Consider the following 22887-nt stretch of genomic DNA (forward strand, 5'->3'; position numbering starts at 1 on the left):
GAGGGAGTGGGAGATGGGAGGGGTGCGAGTGGGAGGGAAATTATGGGGGGGGGGGCATTGTAATCCATAAACTGTACTTTAGAAATTTATATTTACTAAATAAAAAAAAAAAAACTTGAAAAAAAAATTTCAATTTACTGAACACAGTAACAGAAGTAGCCATGTAGCCTTTCTCTGATAGAAATAACTGTCTCTTCCTTGGTTTTTTTGTCTTTTGTAGCTCTGCCTTACTAATCTTTTTTATTGTATTGAGTCTGAAATTCATTGTAGAAATGGGAAGAGCATAAATAAGAAGTGCCTTTAAGGTCCTTTGAGGATATCGTTTAAAGAAATGTGTGCTCAGTTTCCAAGCAAACTTGTAGCCTTTCTACAATCTGTGAAGTGGGACGGAGCGTGCAGTTCTTAGATGCTGAAGAAGCTGAAGATTGGCTACGCTATTCCACGTGGAACTTTAAGGATCTTGTAGAAAGTTCCCAGTGTGATATTTAACTTATGAATAAACTTTTTTTCCTTCAGACGCTCTTTGAGTACAAGTTCGAGTTTCTCCGTGTCGTGTGCAATCATGAACATTATATCCCTCTGAATTTACCAATGCCGTTTGGAAAAGGCCGGATTCAGAGGTACCAAGGTAACCTTTCTTCACATGTGTTCATCTTTTTGCAAAGTGAGCTGCTTGTTTTTTAATAAGAAAATGGATTCAAACCTAATATTGGAATTTTATCTTTTTGTTCCCACTGATAAGTGAACTCATGTTAAATTTCCATTTTAAAAAAGTATTGACAAAATGTTATCTGGGTGCCTACTTTTGACTTATCGGACTAGATCATGCTAGTGTGACTCCTTTTTGTTGAAAACTCCTTTGCTTAACCAATAGAAATCCATTTGATTTACCATAGTTTATTTTTTATTTGTTTCATTTTCCTTCTTTCTTGTGAATTAGCTTTTCTTTCACCAACCGTGGAGTCAAATGACACTCCTGTAGGTAGGTGGGAGGCGTGCTGCTTGCTTTCTTGCATTTTCCTCCTCTAGAAGAAAAAGAATGCAAGTGCTGGCTGAAATGCTTGCATACGCTCTTCATTTAGGCACTTTCCTGTGCACTTGGGTCAAATTTTAAAGTCATGATAAAGAGGTGAATTTGCTTTCACTGTAGCTAAGACATTACTGTAACATCCCCGTGAGGCATCTGGTGTTTTGCTCCTGGGGTTACTTTGTACTCAGGGATATTGAAGTAAAATGAACAAAAGGCCCCCACTTCACCCCAAAAGTGCTTTCCACCATTTCCGTAGTTCTCGTCCATATTGGTAGCAGTAGCCTAAGTCCTAGGCAACACCGCTTTGTCACCTGCTTTTTATGTTTGCATGTTGAGTCTTTATCAACTGTCTGTATCCTCTGACTTTGAAGAGACTTGAGTTCATAGAGATTACTTTATATGCACTGAGTAAATTGCAATGAACAAAGTAGTCTGTCAGGTCTATCAAGTAAAATGTATTGCGCTTAATGCCACGTATGTGCTCAGCTTTGTTCTGGAAGGAAAAAGGTAGAAGCATACCCACCAAACAATTAATGACACCTCAGGTAACCGAAGAGGCAGTCAAAGGACAAGAAGGGGGATTGTGGCCCTGGAGTTGGCATTCACGCATTCCACCAATGTTTACCCAGCACCAACTCTCCAGCTTTGGGATACAGCTGTGGGCAATCCAGACAAAAAATCCTTGGCTGTTCTTTACCAGTGAAATGATAGAATGTTAAGAGACTGGTAAATGCTAACGAGAAATAATAATAGCGGAAAGGGGGTCTACAGAGAGATGACACCTGAGATAGGGTATGGCTAACAGCTGGAGGAAGTGAGAGGTTAGCAGAGCACATGCACATCTGCCGGAAGTGTTCTGAGCGGGGAAGCGGCCAGGCAGGCAGCAGCCCCTGGTCTGACCCCAGCCCCTCTCTCTCGTGTCACACCCACCGTTCCCCACATTTCAGGCATCCCTGCTTACCTGTAGCACGACCACCCTCAATCTCAAATAGTGACCCCCACCCCTGGGAATCTTCACCTCCCACAACTTCCTCGTGGGGCCTCCCGGGGGCTCCTCCTCCTCCTCCTCCTCTCAGTGCCCACTGAACGAGTTGCTCTCCAGCCCTGCATTCCATGTCATCACACAGTCACCTGGACTTGGGGACTGTCACTCTTTGTCCCTCTCAACTGATAAAGAGCTGAGTGATGAGGCAGAGCATGTGAGCTCATATCCATGGTGGCATCTGACCCAGGAGGGCCTGGTGGTTTGTCCTGTATAACCACACCAGCTCTCTGCAGACTCCTAGGGTGTTTGGTAGCAAGAGGGGCTGCCCTAGGCAGGTAGACATGGTTGTACATGGATAATTTGCCTGATTACAACAATAAGAATTCATCTTTTTAGCATTCGTCTTCTCCCTCCCTATGTATTCACCCCCTGCCTTCTCATGTGCATCTACATGTACACACATATGCACATAGTGTGCAAACATACATGTACATACAAACAAGCACGGGATAGAAGCATGTGCACGGTCAAACTATAGGTAGTTTTCTCCTAAGAGACTTACGTGAATCCAAGCTGTGGGCTGTAGTTTGGATAAACTGTGCTTAATAACTGTAATTGGTAAATAGGGTCATTCTGGAAAAAATGAACATTTTCCCCCTTTGTTGAAGTGTTTCACGGGATGTGGGTCAGTATTTGGAGTAGATTTAGAAGTAACCATCTCAAACGGGATTAAAGTCAAGCAAGGAAGGAGTCCATAGACTTTCCTGTAATAATGGAGTCGGTGTAATAATTCAGGTCCTAGTACCGGCTTCCTGAATGTGTGTACTTCAGCTTGAGAGTGAAGTCTGGGCTGCTTTATTTGCCTTCCTCAGTAGAGTTCATCTTTAATTCTGTCTCTTCCCTTCCAGGAGGGCTTTCAGTTTTGTCATTTTGCTTGATGATTTACTAGTTTGTATTAATTTTGTATTTAGAGATGCAGAACAATAAAGAGGATATTTTATAAAATACTGTGTTGAATAGATTTTCCATTCAGTGATAGCAGGATAAATAGGTTATATGCTAATTTTTTCATTTCAAACACACTGTAGGCGTTAATAACCAGGAAGTGGATAAATGAACTCATGTAGTAAACAACATCTCAGTCAACTGTGCATATTTATTCTTTCTTTCATCACACATGCTTACTACACTCCTGCACAGTTCTTTTTTATTTTTTAAGATTTATTTATTTATTTGAAAGGCAGAGTTACAAAGAGAGAGGGAGAGACGGGGCTCTTCCATCCACTGGCGTACTCCACAAATGGCTGCAAGGGCCAGAGCAGGGCTGATCTGAAGCCAGGAGCCAGGAGCTTTACCCGGGTCTCCCACGTGGGTGTAGGGGCCCAAGCAGTTGGACCATCCTCTGCTGCTTTCCTAGGCACATTAGCAGGGAGATGGCTCAGAAATGGAGCAGCTGGGGCTCCAACTGGTGTCCATATAGGATTCCGGGGCCACAGGAGGCAGCTTTACCTGCTACTCCACAGTTCTTTCAATTGTACAATAGCTTTATTTTTTAACTTGATACAAAACCATGTTTGTAATGTAACGTACACTGTTCTATTGTCTAAAAATTAGTCCCAAAGCCATTCACTAATTCAATTATACAAATGTTTAATTTAATTATGTATATATGTGTGTGTTTCAAAAATCAAGATCTAATGCAATGACCTGTACTTAAATTTGGTCGTCATGTGAGAGTTCAGTGTGCTAAGCAGAGCTATGTTTTAGAATCAGCCTTCCCCATTTGAAGCCAAGTTTCATCGTGTGTTGACACCAGGAGTGTTGTGCAAGGGCTGGGTTATGGTTTCTGTTTTATTCAGAGCATCACCTCCTCCCTGACTAAAGTAGCTCCCACCCTCATTTCAGACCTCCAGCTTGACTACTCCTTAACAGACGAGTTCTGCAGGAACCACTTCTTGGTGGGGCTGTTACTGAGGGAGGTGGGTGCCGCACTACAGGAGTTTCGGGAGGTCCGTGTGATTGCCATCAGCGCACTCAAGAACCTGCTGATAAAGCACGCTTTTGACGACAGATACGCTTCCAGGGTGAGTGGTACCCAGTGGAAGGAACTGTGCATTAATAAATATCCTTTATTTTAAGTGACTTAAAGAAAGCATCCAGGTAGGAAACTTGAAGTCATAACACTAAGACTCCTCTGATTTTTGAAATGAACTCAAATGTTTGTCTTCATAGACAGACAAATAATGGAGATGGCCAGTGCCAGCTTAGTCAGCCTCGCAGTTCCCAGAGCCGGGACACAGACTGACCACGTGTCTCTTCTTCCAGAGTCACCAGGCCAGGATCGCCACTCTCTACCTGCCTCTGTTTGGCCTGCTCATAGAGAACGTCCAGCGGATCAACGTGCGGGACGTGTCTCCCTTCCCCGTGAACCCCGGCAGTGTACGTAAACACAGTTCCATACACACAGCTGTGTGGGGGCCTAGGGCAGCTGTCACAGAGCGCCACAACCCGGCTGGCTTGGAACAGCAGAAATCTGTTCTTTCATGGCATAGCACAGTGTGGGTCGAGTTGCTGCCTTTGGTGGTTCTCTGGGAAGAACCATGGTGTGTCTGTATCTCTGTGTGTCTATATCTCTGTGTTCCATCTCCTCTTATAAGGGCACCAGTGATCAGATGTAGGACTCACCCAGTTTGACCTTCCTTGACTCAACACATCTAACTTCCATCTAGGAAATCATATTTTCAAATAAGATTAACTCATGAGGCTCCAGGAGGACATGGATTTGGGAGGTGGGGTGGCGACACTACTGAGCTCAGTAGAGAGCCCCTTTTATTGCTACAGTGCTCCGGGTGAGTCACATTTCTAGCTAAGATGGCGTCGGTGCGTAGCACCTCCCTCTTCAGCTCTCAGTAAGAACTCTGCTTCCCTCCCGGCCCAGTGTCCCGAGAGGCCTCAGCATTTTCATATGTGCGTTAAACAAAAATGTATGTGGAAGGGCGGAACAAACAAACGTGGTTTTTCCCTGTGCCCTGCGAGAGCTCTGACGGTAACCTGCTTTGCAGTCTTAGCAAAGCCACTTCCATGGACTGCAGTTTCTCTCGTCTGTAAAAACTAGAGAGTCACAGTATGAGCATTGCCAAGGCGAGGGGCATGAGGTTGCCACCCCAAGAACTGACCATGTTGATTTGTATTATCTTTGGCCAAACTTTAAAGATGCATTAGAAATAAAGTTGCCTAAAGGATGACCCCAGAACCTATTTCTAAACGCTTTGGTTGATGATTGTTTTCTCTGTCTTAGATACACATTGGTTTGTCCTCTTACTCAAAAAAGGATTTTTAGTGTCACTTTACAGTGCAGCTTTCTGCAGGCATTTTCACTATCAGATTCCTTATAACATTTCAGTTGCAAAAGGCGTTAAGCACTGACTTATAATAGTATTTGCTTATCAAAGTTTGTAAACGTTTTATAAACTAAAAGTGTATTCTTTGTCTTTCTGAACCTCTTTTCTTGGCCTCAGAGGGCTTATCTGCTATTAGTTTGTACAGATATTACCAGCTCAATGACTTCCCTCTCATTCTAGACCGTGAACTGGCTCTGTTGTTATCTTCCCACTGTGCCGTTGTGGCATATGCTGAGTCACCATGCTTGTTTCTGTCCCTTTACCCCCAACAGTAATGTGTCATCTCATTTTCACACCTCCTCCTCGCCTCCAGATAAATTTCCCAAGTAATGTCCCATGGAGATGATCCATGCTTTTTTAAAACTTATTTTTAATATATTTTTAATTACTTTTGCTGTTCCAGTGGTTGTAAACTTTCTGTATCCTGAATGGACCTTGTTGATCCTGCCCTGTAACACACTGCATTTCACACACGTGTTCTATGACTCAGCCTGCTTTTCTAACCACAGGAAGGAATTCAGGGCAAAATGTGTGCTTTCTGTATTGTTTCGATCCTGAGAAAAATGAACACAAAGTCAGTCTTTGGCTTTCACCAGAGTGAAATCCCCCTTTTTGGGAAAGACTTCAAAATTAGAGCAATTGCTCCATTGAGAGTTTGTGTGAAGCTCCGAACACCCAGAGACTGGTGTTGCCGCTGTTGTAGTTCCCTGTTGCTCATTTCAGATCGTTGGTGACCTGAGAGCAAATCCAGTGTCCAGGTAGAAAGGGCGCAGGCTTTCTGAGGAAAAAAAATATCCTGAGAATCTGAAGAATACTGGGCATCTGAGGGTGGGAAGAGGAGGGTGCTAGGCCGGCTGGGGAAGAAGTGATGGAACGAGACGCCTCACTCCCCCCCAATGTCCTGTGTGCCCCAGCCCCCTCCCTGCTCCTGCTCTGCCCCCCCCCCCCATGCCGCGCCCCGCCCCGCACACCGCCTGTGCAGCTCCACTTCTCCCACCCTGGCAGGCTGACCGCTTCAGGTCATCCTGCCCCACCCTCGAGTGTGTCAGTGAGTCTTGTTCTTCATCTCTGGTTCTTTCTTCTCTTCTGCCTTTGACAGACTGTGAAGGAGGAATCCCTTACTTTGCCAGCCGTGAACCCGCTTGTGACGCCACAGAAGGGAAACACGCTGGACAACAGCCTGCACAAAGACCTCCTGGGCGCCATCTCTGGCATTGGTAAGGCTCTGCAGCCGCGGTCCCCGTGTCTCCGATCAGATAGCTTGTTAACACTCACACTCGTGAATTAGGAGTCCCAGCAGAGTCTTCTTTCCTGAATATGCTGCCGTGAATATTGTTTTCCTGGTTGTGACACTTCACGACTGAAATCTGTCAGCCACACACTGGATTAGAGGCCCCCACATTCTTGTGAACCCTGAACGTAGCACTTTAGATCGCTTGCTGTGCTGCTGACGTTGTGTCTAATGCTTGTTAGGCTGATTTGGCATTGGAAACCTCAGCTGAACGCTCTTAGAAAGTGGGGGGGTCTTCCTTCACAGGTGCTGATGGACAGAAGGATTTGTCCTGTTTGTGATTCAGATGGAATGTTATTGCGTAATTCATAAAGGACATAGACGTTTGAAGCTAGACGTCAATCCTAAAATCAGTTTTCAGTAATCTTTGCCCTACATTATTTTTAATATGAAATTGTGGAAGAAAATAGATGTGAAAAAATGTACCTATTTGTATCTGATTTATATTGAGCCCCTATTCTAGCAAATTCATAAAGCTAATGCTACAAATATATATGTAATGTATTATATATATATACATATATATATATATATCTTCAAAGAGTTGCCACACAATTCTTTGTTCACAGTCGTATTCTGACTTTACCACACATTGAGCAAATCTGGCATCCTAGTATGCTTAGTGGTTAGGCCACCCAAGAATGGGACAAATCCACGGTGCAGAGTTAATGACACACTTTTACCTAATTAATTCACATTGTCATCCTTCTTACCTTTTGTAGTGGTTGTTGCTGTTGTTAATGTGCTGTTTTGCGTAGGGGATACAATGGGGTGGAATATAAAATCAGAAGCTTCCGCCAATGCCCAAATTTATCTCCCAGTCCTCACTCTTAACCTTATTTATACCTGTGTATATTTTCATAGTTATCCTCCAGTTGGCATTGTAAAGACTGAAAGGGCTAATCCATGCAAAATGCTTGCAGCAGAGCCCCGCAGCCAGTGAACACTCAGCTGCTGTTTGACTCTCGTGCTAACAAGTACAGTCCTTTTGCATTGTTTCTGCTTTATGGCATTCTCGGTAGCCAGTCAGATGAGCCTGGAGCCGGGAATGTGTGGGAAATCTTCATGCTCTGCCCTCTCTGGCCAGTCCTCTGTAGGGTCATTAGAGAAGTGTCCGGTGCTTGGTGGAAATGAGCAAACCACACTGAGTGGGGCATTTCACTCATCTCACTCTTGGCCACTTCAGCATTCGCCTTGTTAGGACTTGGGATTCCTTGAGAATGGAGAGATAAGTGAGTGAGTGTTTTAGGAAGACCCACCTGGCATTTAGAGCCGTCAGTTGCTTGGGGGTTCATGGTGCCGTTATGAAGAGGCTTGGAGATGGATACAGTTCCTTCTCATTCTTTCTGCGATTTCAAGGTCCAGATCTGTTTTTCATAAGAAGTCAGCCTTATTTATACTCAGGTTTTGTCTATGTTTCTTCCCATCTTCAAAACTTGAGTCCTTGTTCCCTTTTAGAAGTTCCTTCTGGGAAGCCCCACCTTTGAGCTGCATTTACTGTTTTGGGGTTGGTTGGTTTGTTTTTCCTGGAGACTTTAGCAACCCTGTGTTTATTCACCAGGAAGTTTCCAGTTAGTTGTGGTCCTGCTGCTTATCTGTCAAAAGCAGACTTTCTCCTTATATCTCTATTTAGCAGAAATCCCGTTTCCATGCATATTGAGAGTGCACACTCCACCGGTTTTAAAAATGTCTTTAGAGCACGCAGCCTCCGATTTTCCAGAACTAAACCATTTCCTGGATAAAAACTACTCTGAGATTACAGATATTTATTCATTTTAAAAGGTTAGCATCTTAGACTCAGAGTTCCTCTTCTACCTACTCTGTATAATACATTGGGCTGTTAGTACAAAGGAGAGAAGGATGAACTAAACTTTTCTTTTCATTCACATGGGCCACGATATTAAATGCAAACACACACACACACATAGGAACAAACTAAGCATGTTTATTTTGATTTATTATATTCCATTTGTTTACCTTGAATTGCAACTCTAGTTTTGGAATTAATCCTAAAACAGACAATTTATGGTCTAATTTAACTTTACTCAAGCCCTCTTTCTCCTGTGTTCTTTTTTTTTTTTTTAACTTTTATTTAATGAATATAAATTTCCAGTGTACAGCTTATGGATTACAATGGTTTCCCCCTCCCATAACTTCCCTCCCACCCACAACCCTTCCCTCTCCCCTTCCATTCACATCAAGATTCATTTTCAATTCTCTTTATATACAGAAGATCAATTTAGTATAAAGATTTCAACAGTTTGCACCCACATAGAAACACAAAGTGAAACATACTGTTGGAGTACTAGTTATAGCATTAAATCACAATGTACAGCACATTAAGGACAGAGATCCCACATGAGGAGCAAGTGCACAGTGGCTCCTGTTGTTGACCCACCAAATTGACACTCTAGTTTATGGTGCCAGTAACCACCCTAGGCTGTCGTCATGAGTTGCCAAGGCTATGGAAGCCTTCCAAGTTTGCCGACTCTGATCATATTTAGACAAGGTCATAAAAGACAGAGTGAGGATAGTAACCAATGATCCTAAGAGTGGCATTTACCAGGTTTGAACAATTATACAGCATTAAGTGGGGAAGAGGACCATCAGTACACACAGGTTGGGAGTAGAGCCATTGGTGGTAGAGTAGAGGTTATGATTACAAAGGAATGAGGCCCAAGTGTGCTAGACAGGGTCTAGAACAAAGGACAGAGTCATTATTAGAGAAGCTAAGAAAGGTGCTGTCTAAGCTACAATTAAGTTTTCTGATTGAGAGGCAAATAGAACCTGATGGAAGGGGCTTGATAATAATCTGTTGGGCTTTAGGCCTTGTAAGTTAAGAGGCCCAGACCTATCTATCTCTTCACATGGGGTATATCCTAAGGGAGGTGTGAACCTCCTAGGGGAAGGCACTCTGTTGACTTTCACTACTTGGCTGGGCTAGGAGGAGAGCTGGCCAGGTAAAGGCAGGTGGCATCTCTAACAAGAAATTTACAGTTCTGCCTGCAATGTTGCTGACCCTACTTGACCATACCCTCAGCTGCAGTGGTCACTTTGGAAGTTGGGCTGAGTGAAGGGCTTTTCAGCTTAGAGCCAATAAGATCTGTGGCTCTGACCTGGGCATCCTTCGACTCCAGGGCAGGTCCATTTCCAGTGATCCAACTCTTGGCAGAGCTGCCAGGGCTCTTCACAAGTTGACTTCTGCTGAAGCCCAGGCTTACCACATTGAAAGCCACTGCAGTGGACTGGCCTGTTGGGTCTCCTTGAGGGCAGATCACTGTACAGATCAGCCATTAATAGGCCTGCCACCCATTGCTTCTGATGCCTAGCTTTCTTTTCCTCCTGGTTTGTGTTAAAGCAGACCAGAGGATGCAAGTCAAGGGAGTGCCCATGTCCCATCTCTAATCTTCGGTGGCCTGAACTACAAGTCTATAGTCACAGGCATGTTCTGTAGTAGTTTTTCTAAGGTAGACAATGCCCATGAGGAAAATTATATTCTCACTTGAAAACTTTCTTTCCCTTTGGTCTGAAAGGGAGGTTTTTTCTACTTACTGTATACTTCGCTGATGGCGAAGTGAATCTAGCTATGAGATTATTATTTAAGTTCTTATTTTGGCTATGCTATTACAGAAAAATGTTAGCCATCTCTTTTATAAGGTCTAAAGATTAAATTGTACGTCCTACAGATTCCTTCATAATAGAATTAGTTTCCTACCTTGAAGAGAATAGAGAAATGAAAGAACAAGTTGGGCTTAGAATAGAGAAATGAGGGAGCAAGTCCTAGATCGCTTGCTGACAATAGCAATATTACATGAATACTTAGCAAACCGTTTCAACCATTAGATAACAACTTAAGAAAACATTTACCAGAAGGTCCAATGCCTTCTATAAATTTTAAGAATCATGTATTTGAAAACACCTCTTAAATATCTAACATGGTGTAGTTTGTTTAACCCGTAAACTTAAGCACAACCATCTAAAACGTTTTTAGTTTCTTTCTACCAACAAGTTTAAAACATATGATACACAGATTCAGGTCACACAAATTAAAATGTATCTTTGATTGATTTTAGCAGCTTAAATTTATGGACAATCTTATCTATAAGCCATTTAAAATAAAACTCTTAATAAAATTTCCTATGTGGACATACAATATGTACACACATATAGCATAGCATAATAGACCAATATAGCAATTTTAATAATAGCTTTCAAAATCTTTAACTCTCTTTGTAGATTGCCAATTGATTTGAATTGCTTTTTGTTTTTAGATTACTTTAACACATTGCTTTAACAGAGCATCAGAGTTTAATTCTATGTCAAAGAGAAATTGAGCTTCCTGTGATCTTTTGCTGTGAGGTTTCCTTCCTTTACCTTCTTTCATATTGGTGACCATGTTTCTGTGTTTCTGTGTGTAACACATCTTTAAGCATCTTTTGCAGGGCAGGATGAGTGGCAACAAATTCTTTCAGTTTCTGTTTGCTATGAAAAGTCTTAATTTCACCTTCATTCACAAATGAGAGCTTTGCAGGATATAATATTCTGGGCTGGCAGTTTTTCTCTCTTAGTACCTGTGCTATATCTCGCCATTCCCTTCTAGCTTGTAGGGTTTCTGATGAGAAGTCTGCTGTGAGTCTAATTGGAGATCCTCTGAGAGTAATCTGACGTTTCTCTCTTGCACCTTTTAGGATCTTTTCTTTATGTTTCACTGTGGTGAGTTTGATTACATAATGTGTCGTGGTGAGGATCTCTTTTGGTCATGTTTATTAGGGGTTCTATAAGGTTCCTGTACTAAGATGCCTCTGTCCTTCTCCAAACCTGGGAAATTTTCTGCTAGTATCTCACTGAAAATGCCTTCTAATCCTTTCTCCCTCTCCATGCCTTCAGGAACTCCTAGAACCCGAATATTAGGTTTTTTAATAGTATCCTGTAGATTCCCGACAATATTTTTTAGATTTCTAATTTCTTCTTCTTTTCTTTGGTTTGCCTGTTTCCTTTCCTGTTCTCTGTCTTCTAAGTCTGATATTCTCTCTTCTGCTTCGCCCATTCTGTTTTTAAGGCTCTCTAATGTGTTTGTCATTTGATCTATTGAGTTCTTCATTTCATTGTGGTTTTTTGTCACTATCATAGTTTCATGTTCTACTAGTTGTTTCATTTCATTTTGATTCCTCCTTAATAATTCATTTTCACGAGAGAGATTTTCTATCTTGTCCATTAAGGATTTCTGTAGTTCAAGAATTTGTTTTTGAGAACTTCTTAATGTTCTTATCAATTTTTTTAGATCCGTTTCTTGCATTTCTTCTATCTCATCATCTTCATAATCTTGAATTGGGGTGTCTTTTTCATTTGGGGGAGTCATAGTGTCTTCCTTGTTCTTGTTACCTCGGTTTTTGCGTTTGTTGTATGGCATGTTGGAGATATTTGGTTTCTTCACTGTGGTGTTTTTTCTTGTTACACTATGGCTCTATATTAAGTGGACTGTCTGCTTTCGGTGGAGCCTTAGAGGTTTGAGATAAGTGTGGACTGAGAGCTGTGTTTGGTTCCTCAGGGTTGAGGGTGTGTCAAAGATGACACTCCCAGGTTAGGTGTGGTAAATCTCTCTCTTTTTTTTTTTTTTTTTTTTGATTCAAAAGGGAAGTAATTCCGCACAGCTGAACGTAATTGGAGGTAGTTAGCAGGCAAATGATATACCCACAGGAGCCAGAGATCAGAAGCTCTTTCCCAAGGACCACACAGGGAATCTCTGCTGCCCTCGGTGTGGGCTCCAATTCTCCTGCAGTCTCCCACTGGATTGCCAAGTTAGATCCTAATCTCCTGTTATTTCACCCCTCCCCACAGAGTCAGGTTTTTCTGCTAGGCTCAGGGCTGGTGCAGACCTGAGGTCGCCCTGCTTATGACGTATGTCCAAGATGGCGCCTGCTCTTTGTCTTGCTCGCCTTTGAGGGGTGAGCGGAGAGAGAGAAACTCGTGTCCGTATCGGTCACTTTTTTTTTTTCCTCTCTCTCTTCTAGTTAGCCTGGTGAATTTTTCCCCACGGAGTTTCAAGCCTCGTTCCCTCTAGCCTCCTCTTTCTGCTTGCCCGCTGGTGTCTTGGGCTATTTTGGTTCGGCTCACCTCGCGTTCCAGTGCTGGTGTGTTGAGTCTGCCGCTGGTGTCCCGAACTTGGGCTCCCACGCTCTCCACGCAGGTCCACTGTGAATCACTAGTTCCGGAAGAGTTTCCGCTGCTGTTTCTTCCCCTACTCTTCCTTGACCCTGCAGTATCTCCACTTTTATTAACCTGTGTGTCTTGCTGAACTATCAATGTGCTCCCTTCCTATTCCGCCATCTTGCCGCTCTCCCCCTCCTCCTGTGTTCTGAGTTGTACAGTCAGCCTGAAGTGCAGTTACAGTAGGAGAATTATAACTTGGCTGTAATGTGTTTCTTTTCTCTTTGAATGTATAAAAATGCCCCGAATGTTTTCGAGGGTTTTGACCTGTTCCCTGTGATGATTATTCCTAAAGGGAGGGAGCCCGTGGCTGACAGTAAGACCTGGTGCTCTACACATTCCAGCCTTCATGTGTAGTTTGAAATTCACAGCTCTTGTTTTTCTGGTCTTAATATGCTGAATGAGTTTCAAGGATAGTGGTGGATAGACCTAAGAATTTGGTAGGGGGAAGAGTTTATGACCTTGATGCTTCAGATCTCCCTTCTAAGGTTAAAAATTATCTAGACATTGCCTGAGAAATGATGAATTTATGCCATTAGTCATCAAATTTAAAGTAACTTTAACGTAACAACTGAAGGACTTACAAAAACACTTTTGATCAGCACAGGGGCTAACCATATTCATTTGTTTCTTTACTTTTTAACTTAGAAACGTCTCAAGTGCATGGCCACTAATTTGCTTACTGAAATCTGAAAGTGGCCTGCCGGTTAGGAGGTGCTGGTCACAAGAGCGTCTTCAGCTTGGGGCTGGGAGGATGTGCTCACAGCAGCCGAGCATGGGGCCAAAAGTCTCCTTGTGCCGTCTGCAGAACCAGGTCTTCCTGCTGGAGGCGTGCCTTTGGTTCAGCACAGTGTGCGAGTCCAGAGAGTCATTAATTATATGATTTTGTTAGATCTTATCTAAGCAGGAGGCCAATCTATTACTTCAACAACTTCCATAGTAACGAGGTGGAGGCTGATTCTGCTTTTCAGTACCATTTTTTCCCCACCGTGGACATCACAAATGTAATTTCCAAGTTAGATTTCCTTTGTTTAGAACTCTGTATAGCAGAGATTCCTAAGTATTCTGCATTCACAACATCCCTGTTGTCACATTAAGTTCTTCATGGTATCTTTACATCTAAACTACCAGTTCTGTTTTTTAGATTTTTAAAAAATATTTATTTATTTATTTGAAATAAATAATTTATTTATTTGAGTGGCAGAAAGAGAGAGAGAGGTCTTCCATCCGCTGGTTCATTCCCCAGATGGCTGTAACAGCCAGAGCTGCACTGATCCAAATCCAGGAGCCAGGAGCTTCTTCCAGGTCTCCAACACAGGTGCAGGGGCCCAAGAACGTGGGCCATCTCCACTGCTTTCTCAGGCCATAGCAGAGAGCTAGATTGGAAGTGGAGCAGCTGGGACTTGAACTGGTGCCCATATAGGATGCCGGCAGTGCAAGTGGCAGCTTTACCCACTACACCACAGTGCTAGCCCCGTGTGTTTTAGATTTTTAACACAAAATAACATAAATACTTATGTATTATAATATCAGCTTAGTATGCATTTGAAAAAAATAATGCTCATAAATTTAAAGAAAAGATTTAATTCATTTTTAGTAACCAGACTTATTACTAATTTGCCCAGTAGACTCTCACAGTGTCTCAAACTGTGGAATCAGATTGTGTGCCACTGACCTCATTTCCTGTGCCCTACTGATTGCATCTTTTTATTATAGCAATCACCATATACCCAGATCCACAAAGACAGGACATTGTCAGAAGGAATTCAGGATGCTCTAACGCTGAAGCTGCAGTTTGTGGCCCGTGTTTAGCACAGTATCGTTGTGCTTTCCTTCATAGTGTGACTATGCTACCCATCAGAGCTTGCCAGGACACCTTAGCGTACAGTTTGAATACCACTGGTTTGTTGTATAGTCTAATTTTTTTTTATTTGATAGCTGTGGATGGATTTATCTTTTAATTTTTTGGTCTTCTTTTTATCCCATTCTGAAACAGAATGTTTCCCTTTCAATTTGGTAATCAAAGGTGCTTTCTAATAAGTGAATAGATCATTACATCTGAATATTTTAGATGTTTTCATTTTATTTGAGAGAGAGAGATTAGCTGGTTTACTTTCCAAAATGTCCACAACAGCCAGAGCTGGACCAAGCCACTACCAGGAACCCAGAACTCCACCTGGGACTTCTCAAAAGTGGCAGGGACCCACGTACTTGAGCCGTCACCTGCTGCCCCCCAGGTTACACATTAGCGAGTCAGAAGCAGAGGTGGAGCTCAAACTCAGGGGCTCAAATATGTGATGGGGGTGTCCCAAGCCACTCCATACCCACTGTACCAAATGCCCACCCCTAAAGTTACTGTTTCGTTCAACACTTGATCCAACTTCCAAACAGAAAATCTAAGTGCCGTAAAAGCAATTTCCCATGAAGTGTAGTAGTCACCTTCATTTTGCTATGTTTTAACAAAACTTTGGTTTTGGTTTAATTTCCGTTTAGCTTCTCCATATACAGCTTCGACTCCAAACATCAACAGCGTGAGAAATGCTGACTCAAGAGGGTCTCTTATAAGCACGGATTCGGGTAACAGCCTTCCAGAGAGGAACAGTGAGAAGAGCAATTCCCTGGAGAAGGTAATTCCTTTTCACGTGACTAAGTGTCTCTTATGGCTAATGGATTTAGCCTGAAGTAAACATGCTTCATGTTATATCTAGTACATGTGACCTGATGTTTTGATTGTTTTAAACAACTCAGTTAGCCTGGAGCAGATGGTCAGAGCTTCATCTAAGGCTGGGGCCCATTTCCTGAAATTCCCTGACTCGTGTTTCCAGGATTGCAGACTTTGTGATGGAGCACTTGAACAGCGTGGTGCTGTTTAGAATCCCTGTAGCCTTTTTGCAAGAGAACAGTATTTATGACACAGCTGACCGTGACCTGGGTATCAGTTCCAACATTAGCTCCAAAAGAAAGTCCCCTCGTCTCACAGGTGATTCTGAGACACGGCCGGATTCAGAGTCGCTGTGCTCACACTGTGCCTACCCGTAACACATCCTCTTCAACACTGACCTTTTTTCTTGAACTCACTAAAGGCCCAGACTGCTTGTGACTTTGTGGGAAAGGATAAGCCTTGCATTTAAGCCTGGAACCCGGTAGACCAGTATCGCCTTGGGTGCTGTGTTCCCAAGTCATTTCCAGTTTTAGGCCAGTGGTGACCTGTTTAGGGATCTGTTCCAGGGTCTCAGACATCATCTGGAAAGCATCGTTTCTCGGCATCAGGTGTGTTATCTTGTCATGCATTGTGTGCCTGGCATTGGCGTGATTACCTCTGTCCAGGCAAGTGCGTGTCATGGCACGTTGACCTTTTCCCCTTGACCCCACCATGCCTCCGTGCGTAGAGGGAAAAGCCGCTCAGAAGGCACTCCGCCTGCGTGGTACGCAGTGCTCCAGAGGAGGGAGAGAGCTGCCAGTCAGCCAGGAAACACCGCGCCACTGTGGACTTCTCCCTGCTCACGACGCCACCTCTGCCCGAGGAAACATGGCACGCGGCGCCCTCCCTCCCACCGCGAGAAGTACTGAGTTCTCCTGGTGGCTGCACTTAGGCGGCCGGACGAGGCAGCCCGGCCAGTTTTGCCACTAATCGCACACACGTTTTTTTCTTAAATAAAAAATTCATTTTTCTTATTAATTCAGCCTGCTTCTTACATATGAAGGCTCTTCAGCATTCATAGAAAATGTGATTTATGAAACAACTGTATACAGATTTCCAAGTGTTTTGGGGACCACAATAAACTTATCTTTTAATTCCATTTTCCACAGATTTATATGTATATTCATACATATGTATATATGTATAAAATGTGTGTGTATGTATGTGTGTGTATATATATATACATATATATTTTTTTTTCCAATTGGCCCCCAGTATCTTGAGTGAAACATCTTTTTTCCCTGATCTTTTTCTTTGGTATTTGGCCAGAGGGAGAAAAAAAATGTTTCTGCTTTTCATTGAAAATGTAACTTGCGGTTTTTAAACTCCTGCTTCGGTAATCGTGAAACAGATTTCTTGTTCTGTTTCTTTTTTATGGGAACCTGTTGCCTAGTGGCAAAACTGCCTTCCCCCTCTGCCCTGAGCTTCCTGACGTTTGCGGTGTTGAGCTGAGCTGATGCTGGTGTCACCTCATCAGCTCAGAGCCTGTGGCCATGCTGTGCTGAGGTGTCCCTACTTGTCCCTGCTGGGCCCCTGCCAGTGCCCATGAAGAGCCCCACGGCGTCCCCTGACCACAGTGCCGCAGCTGCAGGCTGTGGCGTTGGTTCTGAGCGGGAACGCGGGCTCCATTGCGCCAGCACCGCGGCTTCCCTGAGGAGGCGGTTGGTTGTGTGAATCTCAGCCATCGTTTCTGTCTCCGGTCCCCCCGCACACGTGCTTTCTGGCATGAGGTTTCACTTGGCATTCCAGAAGGTCTGACCTTGCGTAACCAAAACGGGTTGTTGATTGTGCAAGGTTGTGCCTTCTGGCTCGCCCCTCAGGAGTGTGTGCAAAGGAGACAAGCCAGAGCCGCTGGGGAGCAGCGTGTGTGTGTTTTCCACTCAGGTGAAGGTTCGCCTGTGGTTTCGTAGTTGGCAGGTTTGCTTGTATCTTCCAATGTGTATGACTCGTCCCAGTTCTAAGAATTTTCACTTCCAAGGAAGACAGTGAGATGATATTTTCTTCCCTGTAATCTGCAACAGAAAACATCACCTGTGTTTCCTTTTTAGCATCAACAGAGTAACACTTTGGGAAACTCTGTGGTTCGCTGTGACAAACTTGACCAGTCTGAGATTAAGAGCCTGCTGATGTGCTTCCTGTACATCTTAAAAAGCATGTCTGATGGTAGGTGAAATGGGATTTTGTTTGCCTTCTTTGTTTTTAAATTGCTGTCAGTTGAAAGAACACAGATTTAAAAGCATTTTCTTTCTTGTTTGAAATGCAAGTTAATTGACTAAGTGTAATAGAAACAGAAGCCTTAATGTAAAAAACCAGTTTTGTTAATTTTCTTTTCTAGAAAATGAGTTCTGAAATATGAATAGGCCTGTTTGGTTTTTTATTTTTAAGATTTATTTATTTATTTGAAAGTGAGAGTTACAGAGAGGCAGAGAGGGAGAAAGAGAGAGAGAGACAGAGAGAGAGAGAGGTCTTGCATCCACTGATTCACTCCCCAAATGGCCACAGCAGCTGGAGATGAGCTGATCTGAAGCCTGAAGCCAGGAGCTTCCTCTAGGTCTCCCACGTGAGCAGGGCCCAAAGGAATAGGGGAATCTTCTGCTTTCCCAGGTCATAGCAGAGAGCTGGATCAGAAGTGGAGCAGCTGGGTCTCGAACCGGCACCCATATGGGGTGCCGGCACTGCAGGTGGTGGCTTTACCCACTACACCACGGTGCCAGTCCCTAGGCCTGTTTTTAAAATTCATGTTAAACTTAGACCTACCATCCTAACTGAAGGAGACAGAGGAAGATAGATGAACAAGCTTTTGATTTGTTCTTAGAATTTTATTTGTCTAACAAATTTAGTGACAAATTGAGTTATCACTGCCTCCCACTTATTAGTCTCTTGAATCAGAAAATGTTTTGTCAGGAGACATAAGCATTTCTGTCATTTAGAGGGGATCTGATGCATTCCTTTCGTTTATGTGTCTGATATTCCTGACTATAACTGGAAGAGAGATGGAGGCATGACATTACAGTAGATTATGTTTCTGATTAGGGGCCTGAAAATCTCTTTTTTAAATATGAATGAGCAGAACTAGTAATGCTTCATCTATACCACATAAAGATGTGTGACGGGACGGTTTCAGTTCCAGGCGTGTGGTAGAAGCAGTCCATGAAAACGTGTGGTGGTACGATGGTACAGTTCTTATCTCAGTGAAAAACCTGGTCACATTTCCCTCCAACAAATTAGAAGGCGTACTCTGAGCTTCGATAAGGTCATTGGGTGAAAATGAGCTCTTTTGAAAACAAAATGCCATTTTTTCAGAACCTGGAAGCCTCTTCTGCTGCCTGTGCCTGGTGGGAGTAGGTGTGGGAATTAAACACCCTGTGGGAGGTATTTCTGCCCCAAAGTCATGTTTCTGTCCGATGGAGCTTCCACATCAGCAGCTTTGGCGGCCTGACTTGATCTCCCAGTTGGTAGCAACAACCTGCCTGTCCTTAAACTATTTAAGGACCAGGTAACTTTATTCTTCTGTCGAAGAACAAATAAGCAAGATTTAAGTGGTGACTAAATACAAATTGGGTTGTAAAGTGGAAATTCTTCCCATCTATGTCAAAAATTCCAAGCTTTACTTTGTGCTAGTCAATTTTAGCCAGTATGATAATCCTGCTTTCCCTTGGTTTAAAGTTTTCTTTAAAAGATTCTAAATTAAGAATATTGAATATAATATATAATTAGAGCATAACTGTGTTTTAAAGAAAAATATACCAGAACTTTTGTATTCAAGTGGAAGTTCTTTAAAGTCAGCCCCTTGGAAAGTCATACACCTATTTTTAAAAGACAGCTGGCTCTTGGGGCCGTGCCGTGGCGCAGTAGGTTAATCCTCCGCCTGTGGCACCGCCATCCCACATGGGCGCCAATTCTAGTCCCGGCTGCTCCTCTTCCAATATAGCTCTCTGCTGTGGCCTGGGAAAGCAGTGGAGGATGGCTCAAGTCCTTGGGCCCCTGCACCCACGTGGGAAAGCAAGAAGAAGCACCTGGCTCCTGGCTTTGGATTGGTGCGGCTCCAGCCGTTGTGGCCATTAGGGGAGTGAACCAATGGAAGGAAGACCTCTCTCTGTCTCTCCCTCTCACTGTCTAACTCTACCTCTCAAATAAATAAAATATTTAAAAAAAAATAAAAGATGGTTCTTGAAAATAATTTTTGAACATTTTTTGTCCCTAATTGCCTTCAAGTTGTCTATTTTTTTCCTTTATGATTAGAGTATGTGTGTATGTGTATCTGTCTGTCTTCTCCTACCTGAGTCGTGAATATATTCTCCTATATTTGTTTGAAAGTTGTGTTTAAACCTTCACATTTAAATCTGAAAGTCTACCTAGAATTGATTTTTGTGTATGGTGGGGGCTAGAGGAATAACTGCCCCCAGAGATAGTTCACCAGAATGGCAACCAAAGTCAGTTGTCTAGCTCAGTGGCTGCTCTTTCTGTCGTTGATTCCACATTGGGTGAACAGCTTCTGCTTACAGGGCCCCACACTCTGCCTTCTTGTGCCTCCTGCTTCTTCCCAGAGCTTAGCTGCCCAGGCTCCTCACCAGTAGCCCAGACCTGAGCAAGGAACAGCCATGTGAGTAGTGCGATGCTGGCTGACCTGTCTACCGTGTGCCAGCGGTGGTCAGGATGCCTGTAGACTGATACGCAGGAGGCTCCCCAGCCTTTGCTTGGCTCCTGTGGTCACCTTAGCAGGCTGACCCCTGGATTCTGAACTCAAAGCCTTCCGAAGATGGAAGCTCCCTAGCCTGGTTGGACAGGCCAGAGGTGACCTTTAGAATCAGGTGCACTTGATTTAATTTCTCTTTCAGCCTTGATTCTTTAGGCAGGTAAAAGGTAGAATTACCAAACCTCTCCAAACCTGCATTAGCTCCTCCATGAATGGGCACTCTCTTCTGCCAGAGATTACGGTGGGGCTGCAAAGACACAGTATACGTGGAATCCTAGGCGTACCCAGCACCGTGCCCTACGCATAACCGTCTTGCTGTGTAGCCCGTGTCTTCCCTGCCAGCCACTCTGCTAGACAGGTGCAGAGTGAAACGCTGTGCTTGCGCATCTTCCCCGGCTGTCGGCACCGCTGCAGTCGCCCTCACAGCTCATCTCCAGAAGACTCACTGGCCGCTCCCTGAGAGGAATCCCCTCACTCACCTCCCAGTCCCAGCGGACAGTGGGAGAAGGCAGAGTGGGCATTGCGGCACAGCCGGTTACAAGCCACCGCTGGGAACACCTGCATCCCATACTGGAGTGCCGGTTCAAATCCCAGCTCCTCCACTTCTTTTTGTTTGTTTTGTTTTAAGATTTGTTTATTTCTTTATTTCTTTAAAAGAGAAACAGAGAGAAGGAGACAGAGAGAGAGATCTTCCATCTGCTAGTTCATTCCCCAAATGGCCACAACAGCCGGACTGGTCCAAGAGACAGGAGTGTCTCCCAGCTCTCCCACATGGGTGGCAGGGGCCCACGTTCCGCTGCTCTCCCAGGCTCACTAGCAGGGAGCTGGATTGGAAATGGAGCAGCCGGGACTTGAACGTGTGCCCACGTGCGATGCTGGTACTGCAGGCAGTTGTGGCTTACCTTTCTACACCATAGCGCCAGCCCCTACTCCACATCTGACCCAGCTTCTTGCTGATGTGTCCTGTGAGACAGCAGGTGATGCCTCAAGTGCTTGAGCCTCTGCCACCCACACAGGAGACCCAGATTGAGGTCTGGGCTTCTGGCTTTGGCCTGGCCCAGCCACAGCTATTGCAGACAATTGGGGAGTGAACCAGAGGATAGAAGATCTCTCAATCTCTCTCTCTCTCTCTCTCACTATTTCTCTTCTCCTTACCCTGTTATTCTTTCAAATAGATAAAATAAACATCTTAAGATGAATTTGAGAGGCTAGCCCTGTGGCGTAGTGGGGTAAAGCCACTGCCTATAGGGCCAGCATCCCATAGGGTGCTGGTTCAAGTCCCAGCTGCGCCATTTCCAATCTAGCTCCCTACTAATGGCCTGGGAAACCAGTAAAGGATGGCACAAGTCCTTGGGCCCCTTCACCCACGTGGAAGACCTGGAAGAAGCTCCTGGCTCCTGGCTTTAGATCAGCGCAGCTCTGGCTGTTGCAGCCATCTGGGGAATGAACCAGCAGATGGAAGACCTCTCTCTCTCTCTGCCTCTGCCTCTGCCTCTCTGTGTTTCTGCCTTTCAAATAAATAAGTAAATAAATCTTTTAAAAAAAAAGAATTTGAATGAGAATATGTAACTATCAAAATGATAGCACTCTTTGCTTGAACACTAAATGGTTAAAAAACCATACACAGAGATCTGAATGCACATACCATTTAATATGCTACTTCACGTCTAAGAATCTGTCCTAGAGAGTCGGACATGGGTGCAGAGAGCCATGTAATAGGATGTTTATTGAAGCAAAATGATTATAGCAAAGGGTTAGGGAGAAAATCAGTAAGTGTCTATCATAGGAAAGTGGTTAACTCAATATTATGAGCTTGGGAAGGTCTAGGGTAGACTCCAGCTGGTTTAGTTAAAATTCAAAGGGTAAAACAATGTGTATTGTACACAGAAATTCTTGACTAACGCCCTGCTTGGATGGAGGGGTGTGGATTCTGTAGTGGAAACAGGAGAACAAAAATTTAGATTATAATGCCCACTTGAATTCCTTGAAATGTTCTAATCTATTTAAGAACATATTATGCAGAAGTTCAATAATCACTACACTGTATAACCTAATATAGCACCAGGTGATGTGTGATCCAATTAAAGTTCAAGTGTTCAAATAGAGCTTTCTTTTTTTTTTTTTTTAATGGAATAAGCCGGTTGTGTGTATTATCCACTATAGCTTGTCATTTGATCAGCTCTGAGAGGGAGCAGGCGAAGGGTTGGATGTTTATACTCTGAGGTCTCTTCCCACTCTCGTAAGTGACCTCCCTGATGCACATAGTATGTATTGTGATTCTGACCAGATAAATGTTTATTCCCCAGATGCTCTGTTTACGTATTGGAACAAGGCTTCAACATCTGAACTTATGGATTTTTTCACAATATCTGAGTGAGTAGTTTCATCTTTGCTTGTTGGCTCTTGATTTTTTTTCCTCTATGACTAAGAGATGTGGAGTTGAGCCAGGAATGGAGTGTGTGTCGCATCTATCCTGCTCCTTACGTTCTTTCTCCTGACCAGACCCTAGAGCATATCTGGGGAGCTCAAGACCCAGAGAACAATGCCCAGCCTTAAACCCTGCAGATACGTGGTGG

The 22887-nt window shown here is 43.7% G+C and overlaps 1 protein-coding gene across 7 annotated transcripts in view; it reads left to right on the forward strand.

Moving 5' to 3' along the window:
* DOCK9 (dedicator of cytokinesis 9) overlaps positions 1 to 22887 on the forward strand; it is a 325663-nt gene that overhangs the window by 241556 nt on the left and 61220 nt on the right. For all 7 annotated transcript variants that reach the window (XM_062193991.1, XM_062193993.1, XM_062193997.1 and 4 more), the window contains exons 30-36: positions 517 to 628; positions 3921 to 4099; positions 4341 to 4454; positions 6516 to 6633; positions 15408 to 15541; positions 17664 to 17778; positions 22618 to 22684. In XM_062193991.1, the coding sequence (XP_062049975.1) occupies positions 517 to 628; positions 3921 to 4099; positions 4341 to 4454; positions 6516 to 6633; positions 15408 to 15541; positions 17664 to 17778; positions 22618 to 22684 (839 nt within the window). The remainder of the gene's footprint in view (positions 1 to 516; positions 629 to 3920; positions 4100 to 4340; positions 4455 to 6515; positions 6634 to 15407; positions 15542 to 17663; positions 17779 to 22617; positions 22685 to 22887) is intronic.

Source organism: Lepus europaeus, chromosome 6 (genome assembly GCF_033115175.1).
Source record: "Lepus europaeus isolate LE1 chromosome 6, mLepTim1.pri, whole genome shotgun sequence".
Taxonomy (NCBI): domain Eukaryota; kingdom Metazoa; phylum Chordata; class Mammalia; order Lagomorpha; family Leporidae; genus Lepus; species Lepus europaeus.